The 11,993-nt window shown below is 38.6% G+C and overlaps 1 protein-coding gene across 3 annotated transcripts; it reads left to right on the top strand.

The window, feature by feature from the left end:
• Positions 1–5,448: 5,448 nt before the first annotated feature.
• On the top strand, positions 5,449–11,100 carry LOC146492173 (protein boule-like). 3 transcript variants are annotated; one of them, XM_085151941.1, is made up of 11 exons: positions 5,449–5,637; positions 7,505–7,633; positions 7,725–7,816; positions 7,972–8,026; positions 8,128–8,203; positions 8,386–8,546; positions 8,930–9,001; positions 9,109–9,144; positions 9,227–9,343; positions 9,608–9,700; positions 10,286–11,100. In XM_085151941.1, exons 1-11 carry the CDS (start codon positions 5,611–5,613, stop codon positions 10,430–10,432), a joined length of 1,005 nt encoding a protein of 334 aa, XP_085008067.1. In that variant the 5' UTR covers positions 5,449–5,610; the 3' UTR covers positions 10,433–11,100. The 3 variants fall into 3 exon arrangements, with proteins under 3 accessions (XP_085008067.1, XP_085008068.1, XP_085008066.1); XM_085151940.1 differs by lacking the exon at positions 5,449–5,637 and adding an exon at positions 6,437–7,190; XM_085151942.1 differs by lacking the exons at positions 5,449–5,637; positions 9,227–9,343 and adding an exon at positions 6,142–7,190.
• Positions 11,101–11,993: the final 893 nt, after the last annotated feature.

Here is an 11,993-nt window from a genome sequence, read left to right as displayed (position 1 = left end):
AGCTGCTATGAACTTTTTGAAGAGAAGAGGCTTTCTCCTGGAAGTGTATCCAATTGTGCTGTCATAAACTTTAACATTTAACATGCTAACTGAGGCCTGTAGCATCTGAGATGTAGCTCTTGCATTTTTTTTTCAGCATGGCACACTCTGACCTTAGGGTGAATTTGGTGGTAGGCATAGCTGGACTGGCCATCGGGCATACCGGGCATTTGCCCGGTGGGCCGCTGGCGATTTTTTGTTTTTATGGGCTGATCGATTTTTTTTTTTTTTTTTGGGAAGGGTATAAATAATGAAAGGTGTTGGATTGGCCAATTTGTCATGATCAACTCTGGGCTGGACCAATTACAGCCGAGGAGGTCGGATGCACCCTCCCCCTTGTTTAGCAATCTTATAGGCCATCCATCGGCTCTTTGTTACTTCGGAAACATGGCTTAAACAATTTCCACAACGTAATCTGATAACAACCGATCTCTTTACCCGTCGGCTTCCCGTGGCTGTCATGCAATAGGGTGTTGTGCCAAAAACTGATTTCCAATGTTTCCACTTTAAATATTTTTACAGAACTATTGTAATATTTGAGCCATTTCTGCTGTCCAACTACTTCTTACAAAAGACATTTTTAATGTTAATTAGACTTTTTTTTAACGGCATAAATAAAGGTTATATAAAAGTCACTGCCAAAGACTGATTGCAGCTTCTACCTTGTTACACTAATGTTGTTTGTAGCTCAATATGACTTTATGTCATCCATGAGGGATGCATTTGACATATGTTTCACATATTATAGCCCAGCAAGTTACTTATAGCAATTTAAATATGAGCAATCAGTTTTTGGCAAATACCGGAAATCAGTTTTTGGCAGACAATCACTTTTTGGCACAACACCAGCTATTGCAGTTAATAATACAACAGCTTCTTGCCATTTTTTGTGTTTCTTTTTATCGCTGTGTAACTGAGTTCAATTGAAAGCCTGCATGTGCTAGTACCGCTTGCCACAAGTTCCCAGAATCCTTTGCGGTTTTACCCCTGAATGACGTCACATTTTTGGTGGGCCGGTCTCTAGTCAAAATGCCCGGGCCGATTTTTTGTCCCAGTCCAGCCCTGGTGGTAGCCCACTCCTATGGCACTTGAATAGTCCCAAAATGTTTGCTTTTTCAGACGTGGTCCCAGCTTTGATGATTACTTAATTAAGTATATTTGATTAGCAGCAGCTGGCTATTACTTACCCCCTTAAATGAAGCAGAAACATATTTAGTTTTTTACACCAGTCCTGTGAAAACTTTGTTTGTTTGTTTGTCTTTTTACTACATACAGATGTTGTGTAAGTTAAACGCAAAGCCATAGCTAGGAAACAATTCACTTAGCAAAAGATCCTGCCATGAGGTTCAAATAGGTTCAGTGCACTCAAATGAAACAACAGGCTATAGATGCCATGTGTAGTTGGATGGCTTTAAAACTTTTGTAGCTTGTTTTAATCTTTATGCTGAGCTAAGCTAACAGAGTGCTGGACTCTTACAGTAGCTTCATATTTCCTCCACTATAGCCTATGTTTAGGGTCCTTTGCATAGTCTGATGTTTTATTGGCAGGAATTTTGAAACTTGATAAAGAGTAGGATAACCTTAAACAAGCGTTAGATCAAGGGTTTGAATCAAATAGAACTGGGTTCACAGAAGTAGATATTAGCTGTGACATTAGTTTAACTTATCTCATTGGACCCATTTGGGGAATTTAGACATACTAAAGACCAAAACTCCACACAATCTACTATAAACAATGACCCCCCCCCCCCCCCCCCCCCCCCCCCCCCCAAAAGAAAAAAAAAAAAAGATCTCCTCTACTCAGTGGTATAAACTTACCCCAAATTAGGGGGTCATCTGGCCCAGTGGTCCAAAGTTAAAAGGAGCATTACCCATTCATTTACCCACACAGCCTTTTCTAAACACTGGTCTAAATAAATTGGATATGAAGCCTGGATGCTAAGCAGGCATCATATGATCTTTGTTTCGTTCTGGCAAACGAAATTTGACAAAAAACACAGTCGATAGCAAAGCTCCTCTGATAACCTAAACACACTGGCACGCAAGGACACACACACACATATTCGCACATGTCTCAGTGGATCATATTTGCCAGCAAATCCATATGATTGTAACATAAACACAGTGATGCACAAAGAGGGAGGTCTGGGCCTCGTAGGCACCTGAGTGTTTGCAGACATGAAGGTGCGCGTTTGTGTGTTTTCTTTCGCCCAATCCCCTCGTGTGTCAGAAAGTGATTTCATCCCGCTCCGTACAAGCTGCTTTTGTCGAGCCATCGCATCTTACTCACCACCTCCCCACCCCGAGCACATTTAGAAGAACAGATGAATAAATGGACGAGGGGGGAAAAAAACAGTAGACTAAAACCACAGTGGAACTCAGCGATGGTCAGCCAGGCCCACCACGCCTCAGCAAATGTTTGTCCAAACCTGTTATTTCTGGCATTGTACTGTCTCAAAGAGATCATTTTATTCTCTGAGAGGAATGCAGCAGCTATAAATAGTCTGGAGATGAAGGAGGGGAAATCAGAGATTTGTAGAGTAATTACAGAGTCAGAGTTGAACCCTTCTGTTACGGCTCATTTTTCATCAACCTCTGTCTCCACGACTGTCTGACTGAGTGACCGACTGAGGTAAAAAACGGGCCCTTTTTTCAATGGGAATGCAAGTCTGACCTGATATTTGACCTCCATTTTTATTTCTTCCATGCCTGTTATTTACTCTCTACCTCTTGTTTGTCACAAAACCAAGAGTGGATAGATTTGAATCTCTGTGAGGCACAACTGATTTTATTTTGGAACACTTACCTCAGTATTTTTAGTCTGAAATAAACAAACAGAAAATGCTGCTTTTTGTCATTTTCATATCAATACGTTTGATGACAAATAAGCTACCTCCGAACCTTATATTCCAGATTAAAACCAGCCCTCTTCCTCTGCATTTGGCAAAGCCTGCACCCCTCCAGCGCGAGGCTCATTTTGGGCCAAATTACTCACTCCGATGTAAGACAGATGACACAACGAATATTGCATTTGAACGTCAAGTCAGCAGTTTGTGTCTGATTCAGACTCATCTGAGGTCATTTTTGTTTGATTTAAGTCAATTGAAGGTTGAAATGATCGCAAAACATATATACATCACATAGACATACACATGGCATGCAAATAACTCATGTTCAGTCCAGCAGTGCAATATAACGTCCCAATCTAACTGAGTATATATATATATATATATATATATATATATATATATATATATATATATATATATATATATATATATATATAGATAGATAGATAGATAGATAGATAGATAGATAGATGTGGGTATGTATGTGTATATATGTATATATATTTATTTATGTTATTCAAGTCCTTTTTTGGAACCCTGTGTTGGAGAATTGTCCTAATTTGTCGGTCTGATGACAATAAAAAGTCTTGAATCTTGAAACGCAGTGATAGAAAGGCTTCTGGCGCACAACATTCCCTAGCAATGACAGGTTTGGGGGAAAAATAACGTATAACATGGAAAATTTATATTAAGAGGAAATGAAGGTAGTCAATACAAAGCGACAAACTAAAACAGTCAAAGAATAAAACCTTCACTCTCCTTTGTTTCCAGAGAAAACTCAAGCAGCCAGGCGAGTTGCCCTGACAGCACTTGTGTCTTAAATGATCTTTGTGGAGTATAAAAGGACTTTTAGCTCGTAAATTGCTGTAATTATCAAACATGCCCTTCTCATTTTGCACAGTCAGACTTCGTTGGCAAATTCACCCTGGCAATTAAGGAAAGCTGGAAATGAATGACAAGTAATGGTGTGGCCCACATTACTCAGATGAGGGCAAGCAATCCAGAGACAGAAGGGTGTAATGGTGGGAAATGTGCAACACAGACTGAGAAGAATTACACACCGAGTGGATTATAAACTGTGTTTGCACATTTATTCATAATAATATGGATGTGTTCAAGGCAAATCCTGTTCCTGCTTGTGTGTTTTTCATTCACTATTAGTATTACTAGGTATGGATTGGTTGCCACCCCCCTCCCCCACACCACCACCACCCTCCAGCTCTTGAAGACTTTGTGCAGTGTTCAGTGTCACTTTGTTGTGGTCCCAGGGAGGAGCATAAAAAGGTGGTGGTGGGGGGGCACGAGATGCAAATGATGGCGTTTCAGAACACTTTGCAGCCAATCATGGACAAATTATGGCTCCGTGAGGATTTTGCTCAACATCTGAAGTGGCTCCTGAAAGATTAGGAGAGGAAAGAAATGTGGAAATGTGGAAAAGTCATTCTTTGAGGAACATAATATTAAAACACATTAAAACAAACAAAAAAAAAAGATTTTTAAGTGGAAATATAAGCTGTGTGTGTTTAATCAGCATACAGGGATTCAGTCAGTGATGAGATATTTGTGAACTTTGTAGACAGACTTCTTTGACAATATTTCACATTTAACAAAATTTTCACTTCCATAGTTCAAATAGAAAAAAAGAAGAACATGCTTGAATCCGATGCGCCCTGGGTCTCTGTGACTACCTGTGCCTTTTTTAGCAACAGAGAAATGGCGCCTCTATGTGGCCACGTTTTAGTACTGTACTTTTTAATACAACAAACGTGGACTGAAGTAGGACAGCAAAATTGTTCCATGCCCATATTTTTATTTATTTATTTTAAATCAGGAAAGAATTCAGCAGTTAAGCACATTTTAGGTTTAAAATGAGCACATTTCCCCACCCAAACCCCAACAGGACATTGTGGCTATTCTTTCTCTATGAAAGGCGAGAAAGAAGCCGGGAAAGGGTTTCTTTTATTATTATGAAAATGATATTGTCTGGAATTATTAAGACGTAAAAGAAAAATTTAAACTTGTATTAACATCTCTTTTTTTATTAAATTATATGACTTGTAGGGAAAAAACGACATAAATACCCAATTTACCTTTGAGAAAACATGTTATTATTGTAGTTAAAATAACAGGTGGGCGTATCATTATCATTAAATATCGATACCAGTGTCGATATTGGTACTAGATTTGACTGATAGTTGCACAACAGGATGTGGGTTTCTATCTAAGTTCAGTATGTAGCCCACTGAATTCTGTTAATGCTTTTTTTCTTAACCTTTTTGTGTTGACTGTTTCAAAATACATGAAAATTTGATACCTTGAAATTTTGAGTTATCAAGTGTTTTTTTTTTTTTTTTTAGATAATATCCCTTGATGACTTAAGACAAAAATAAATACATTATTAAATAAATAAAAAATAATCTGTGGTAAAAACACGCCTTCATACATAGTTTAATGGGAGACAATAAAAAAACCTTAATAATAGTAATAAAAATAAAATAAAATAGTAATAAAAATGTTACGTATTCACCTTTACTTTTCCTTTGCTTTCCGAGATACACAAACCAACTGATGAGGTCATAGTTCGTGTGAGTGGTGAAGGCTAATCTAACCTAACGGTCGGAGGGGAGCAATGAAGCCGTGTAACAACCATTAGCCAAATCGTGAATAGGCCACCGTTAATCAGAGCAGTAACGTGCATTTATCTTTTTAGCTTCAGAATAATATGGCTATGGAAGCGGAGAGCCAAAAGGTGAGTGCACTGTCAAGTTTGCCCTTGCCGCTTTGCGAGCAATTGTTTTAGCTAACAGCTAACGGAGCTAAGGTAAGTAAGTAATGCTGGGTTATGTTATGTTATGCGATATAAACTTTATCACAGTTAGTTTTCGATACTTTTGAGCTACTTTATTTCCAATAAATTGTTGGTCATAATCTTAGTTTACGTGAAAAATTCATTAAGAAAAATGCTAATTAACTTGGAATTAACTTGTGCAATATATATAACTTGGCAAAATGCTAGCTAAATAGGTTAGTTCAAAGTAGCTAAGACGTTAACTACACTTTAATGGGGCACGCTGTTTACACCAATTAAACCATTTTTACCTGAGAAATATTAATGCTCGTTGATGATAATTTTAAAAAGTTTGTGTTGTTTGAGTAACTTATTTTTCTTCTTAATTTGCACACAATCCTTTAAACTATAGGGAAATACTGAACAGCCCAGAGGCTGTTTCTTGTGTATAAAGGTTGAAGGTACATCTACTTTGGTTTAAGAACTGCTGTTAAATTATTTCTTTTGTTAGTTTTGATTAAGTGTTAAGTTTTAGAGCAGAATTTCCTTGTGAACATGGCTACATTCATTTAACGAGTCACGTTGTGTAAATAGAAGTGGGATTTATAATGTCTGGCCACTTTAAGTAAAGCTAGTTACCTACTCCTTAAGACACATATGTAATCAGCCAATCACAGAGAAAGTAAGTGACTCAAAGTCACGTGACCAAGTAATCCTGCTGCTGCACCTCTTGGTCTCAGTATGACAGAAACTGCTAATCTGGGATTTTTCCACAAAACCATGTTTAGGATTTAGAGAAAATGGTCTGGAAAAGATAAAATATTCTGTGAGGGGGAATCTCTGAGTGAAAATGCCTTTTTGAGGTGAGAGGCCATAGGAGAATGAGCAGACTGCTTTGAGCCGAGAGAAGGCAACAGTAACTTAAATAAACACTCGTTATAAGCAAAGTATACAGAAGATCAGCTCTGAAGGAGCACCACTTTGAGCCTTAAAGCAGATGAGGTTCAGAAGCAGAAGACCACACACGGTGACACTCTTGTCTGCTGAGAACAGGAAGCTGAGGTTGCAGTGTGCAGGGGCTCAAGAAAACTGGAAAACCTTTGCCTGGGCTGAGGACTGTCCCAATGTCTGCTGCAGCATTTGAACAGTAGAGTCAGAATTTTGGTGTAAACAATGTGAAAGCATGGATCTAGCCTGCTGTGTATCAACATGATCATCAGGGATATTTTCTCTTGACACTTCAGGTCCCTTAGTACCAGGTGAGCATTATTTAAACACCACAACCTGCCTGACTCAATACTGTAATGATCTCCACACTCACCAGATCTCAATCTAAAAGAGCATCTTTGGGATGTTGTAGAATGAGAGAATCACATCATGGATGTGTGTGATGCTGTCATGTCAATATGGACCATAACCTCTGAGGAGTGTTTCCAGTGTTTGTCGAATCTGTGCCATGAATGCAAAAAGGGGCCCAACCCAGTACTGGCGAGGTGTACCTAATAAATTGTCCAGTAAGTGTAGCACTTAAGTTTTAATACTCTTAATCTTGACTACTTTCTGGGAAAGAAATTAAAAAATCAGGCCAACCTCATTACATGTAGAGTTTCTTACTGGCCCAGAGTAAGACCAGTACACGCTGTCTTTGGGCCTGAGTGAACAGAGATATGTATTTTCCACTTTACATTTGCACAATAATGTACACATAAATACAGAAATTTTGGTAGGAGAAATAAAATAATTGCTCTTGGCTTGAAAGCTGGACATGAAACTTTTCATTCCAACAACTTGTTCACACAAAATTATATTTGGTGGGTTTTTTTCCCAGAGCGGGGGCAGTTCCTCCCCAAGTGATGTGCTACTTCCAGATGATTATGCTGACAGCCTGACAGACCACAGCACCACCTTTGGCAGCGTGATCCCTAACAGGATTTTTGTTGGGGGACTTGACTACAGGGTGAGGGCTGCTGAAATAATGTAGAACTAATGATTCAGACCATGATTTAAAATCTCTTTTGCAATGATGAACCAAACTAATGTGTTTCAAGGTTAATGAGCGTGACCTGCGACACATTTTTTCTCAACACGGCACAGTGAAAGAGGTGAAGATTGTCTTAGATCATTCAGGAGTGTCGAGGGGGTGAGTTCATTGTCGTTTTCCTCTCATGCACAGAGTGCGACTGAATGATAAAGTATGCACAGCTGATTTTCTCAGCTTTGACTTTAAGAGTTATAAGCGTTATTTACACATTTACTGTCACAGTAAAACACGCTCTGCCTTTTGTCTTTTAACAGATATGGGTTTGTTACATTTGAAACCCAAGAAGATGCTCTGAAAATCATCAACAATGTAAGTAGTTTAGTGTCTTGCTTTGGAATATTTCATGCATATAATCATGCAAGCAATCTGACTAGATTGTTGTCTGTACGTTTGTTTATGTGCTGTTACAGACTAATGGAGTCACTTTCAAAGACAAGAAACTCAGTGTTGGTCCGGCTTTTCGAAAGCATCAACCTTCAAGTCAAAGTAGGTTGACGGTCCAGTAGTGCAGGTGTTTGAACATGTAGATTAATTGTTATCAGCATTCTAAAATAATTGTGATAACTGGAGTACTAAATTTCAGGCTCATGGTCCAGCTTTTACAGGCACATTTCTTGTGATGGCTAAAGACACCAGATCATGGTTCTGTGGTTTCATTCTTTTCTCAGCAAAGAGCACCTCTACAGCCAGCCTTGAACCTGCCATGTCTCAGCAAACATCCTATGGGACCTTCTACCTGACCACATCCACAGGCTCTCCCTACACTTACCATAATGGAGTTGCCTACTTCCACTGCTCCAACATAAATACTTCTTCCTACCAGTGGCTTGTAAGTGCTCATATAACACCCATTTAACACTTTCAGTACTATGCAGAAGGCTTGATTTTATGCTCCGTTTTCCTCAGCTGGTAGTAGTTTTGGTGTGGGTGTAGCTCCCTCTAGTGGACAAACTAAGCAATGCAAAACTAACAACATAATAACATACACCACCATCCTAATCAGCTGTTATAAATACCAATTTGGTTTTAACCAGTTTATCCAAGGGAGCTGGACTAATAAGAGCTCATGCGTTTGTGGTGTCTTTTCTAAAAGAGACAAATTTATACCACAAAGACCAAACTTGCATCTCCAGATATAGTTGCAGTAACGCAGATTAATCAGAAGCTCTTTTCTAACTTTAAATATTTGCATGATTGATGACTTTCTTCCAGCCGCCATCTTCGCCAGTGGTCCCCCATGCTTATCAGCCTGTGTATGAGCAACTATCCAGTCACCACTACCAGGTCAGCTCAGCCTTTCAGGGATCCAATCATTTCTCCCATTGGTGCCATTTAACAAGCACAGCAAGTTGTTTAACAGCAAACTTTCTTTCTGCCTACTCTCACTCCAGTGCATGCCAAACCAGTATCAGTGGAATACACCCCAGGTAGGCAAAATGCAGCTTGACTTTAGCTTCAGTTCAGGAGCGTTTGGCCAGTTTTGACCTGTTCTTGATGTCTGTTCTCCAGTGGCAGATGCCATCCTATGCAGTCTTGTACCCCCAGCAGTCACAATATGTTTACCTGCCTGCTGATGGAGTTTCTGTTCAGCCACCTGTGTTGTTCATGGAGGACTCCACAGTGGAGGTGCAGATTCATCAAGGAAGACCAAAATGTTGCACATTTATTTAACTGTATCTATTCCCTTGAGTATGTTTTATTTTGTTAGATAAGAGATGATACATGACTGTAAAATGCCTTCGATCTTTCTGCTATATTTGTAGCTTGTGTGCAAAATCCTCTGTGTAATTTTGAATGAAGTAACATACCATATTATAATTCTGTCATGACTATTGAGGAAACATGCTGTTCAGGAGGCACTTACTCTATCCTTTTCTTCTACGCTTGCAGTTTCTTGAGCCAACAGTGCAGCATGTTTACCCAGTGTATCCTCAGAGAGCAGAAGAAATGGCACCTGCTGTTCTGCAGCATGACCCTGGAAAGGTAAGAAATGGATATCCCTCCTGTAAGCCAGCTCATAAATAAAAGGTCCTCATAGCAGGTGGGTAGAGCGTCTGTGCTCTCGTTGACATCATAAAGAGCCAAGAGGCAAAAAAAAAAAAACCCTGCACAACCAGTATTTAGACCAGTCTGAAGCCTTAGCATCTGGTTCAGAGGGTTTAACTTGTATACTAACATGATTATTTTAAACTTTGGCCATGTTTAATGTGAACATCCATCATTACAGTAAAGTATATATGACAGTAAGTAAAGAAAATAATAATAGGTCTCTGTCTGAGTAGGGGAGGGCTCAGGTGCAGGTGATGAATAAGAGTGTCGTTATAGCTAGCACTCTTATTTATCAAAAGATTGCTTTCTCTGCATGGTGTTTCTTGGATGGTCCCAAGTTATAAAGATGCCAAAGTAAGTGTACAGGTTAGAAGGATGGAGTCTAAATGAGGAAATTATTTTCTTGCACACCCAGTGTCAGACTGTACCACTGCTTCTCCTCTGACTCTGTCACGGTTAGTGTAATAGTGCTCACTGAGTCATAGTGTGTTATTTTTATTTTTTTTCCTCCCTCTGCAGAATCTGAAGTTTTCACCCTCGTGGTTCCATCACAAGCCAAGACACCGCCGCCACATCCACCACAAGGAATACCACCATCTGCCAGAATCAACAGAGCCTCCAGACGCCTCCATGTTTCACACTCCTCAAATGTCAAATGTAGGCTAAATCTACCGAGGGCTTTACAAGAGAAACGAGTTACACATCTAATTTTAGTCACGTCCTTTTTGCCCTATGGGTAGCTGATAAACCTCAGCCTTACAACATAATAAAGGTAAGCTTTCATCTAGTTGTGCAGTCAGATGACTGAGATTTACTGTTACAGTGGGGTTCTTTTCTTACGCTATATTGTTTGTTGTTGTTTTTTTGTTTTTTTACATTTAGGCACAAATAGTAGCTGTGGTGAAGTATCCCAGTAACAAGTATTTACTTTAGTGTGAAAACACATAAGTATTCGTAGCATATCTTGACTTGATCAAAAAAAAAGCTGAAGATGTTCATTTGCAGTAATAAGTTGTACCCTCAAGATTACAGTCATTACAGTCCAGTCATGTCCTTCATGGACTGAAATTTGGACTTCAACTTAAATATGAATTATATCAAATCTAACAGTCAATTTTATAGCAATTTGTTCAATTCCAGCTATTTGTGCTTAGTCATTTAAAATAGACAAATTAGTTTTTATACATTTAAAATTGTCTGTGTGGTTTTATGACGTTGCTGATCGTCTTTGTTCATTTTCTTTGCTTTTGTTCTGTATTTTGCTTGAGGTTTTCAAGCTTAAAGCAAACTGTAAAACTGAGAAATAATAAAAAAATAATAGCTCTGTAATGTCACATGACCACCAAAGCTTGTTTTGTTCTCACATAATTTTAAGTTCTTCAGTGGTAATAAATGTTTCCTTTGGTGTAGTCGCCATGTTGTTTCCATTTGTAGGCAGCGATTCTGAAGTGGTGCCTGAAAGGATGGAAAATGGGAATATTTAACAGTTTAAAATAACAGCATGTTTTAAATGTGCAGATTTAAAGTAAATGGGTCAAAAAATCAAGTAAAGCCAGACTGATTTATCGGTAGATTAATGTTATTGGCTTGTAATCGCTATTTGCGTATGTATCTGTGTCAGGATTTAGAACAGCCAATAAGTGAAAATGATAAAAGTAAAGAAGAGATGGGGAAAAACACCCTTCAACTGTGTTATCATTGCTGACATTGCACAGTTTGCCCACAAGAGGGCACTCTGTAACTTCCCTGTTTGCCACAAACAAAACAACCAGTTGCTCCAAGCAGTCAGGCAAAGTGTACTTAAAGTGTAAATAAACAACTACACATAACAAATGTGGGACATGTTTTTTATATTTTAAGAAGCAAGAAGAAAAAATATCAGATAAAGTTTCAGATTATCTGCTCTTAAAAATCTTTTATTAGTCAGGTATGTGATTTGAAATGTACAATATCAAATTAAAATGTTTTAAAGTTGTAGATGACTTAATATTAATTTTCCATTTCTAAAGCAATGATCACAGTGCAAAGGATTTGTGCCTTTTAGAGCAAATCTTTCAAATTGAGTGTGTAACACAGGATTTGCATTATGAATATGAAATCTGCATACATCAGTTTAGCACAGATGGGATGAATATAGTTTTTTAAATGCTCGGAATGATTTGTAAACTAGACATTATATGTGTGGCCACCGTATGGGATAATTGGAGCTGAATAATGGAGCAGTCTG

This window comes from Neolamprologus multifasciatus, chromosome 23 (genome assembly GCF_963576455.1).
Source record: "Neolamprologus multifasciatus chromosome 23, fNeoMul1.2, whole genome shotgun sequence".
NCBI lineage: Eukaryota > Metazoa > Chordata > Actinopteri > Cichliformes > Cichlidae > Neolamprologus > Neolamprologus multifasciatus.
This window is presented reverse-complemented; position numbering and strand designations above follow the sequence as displayed.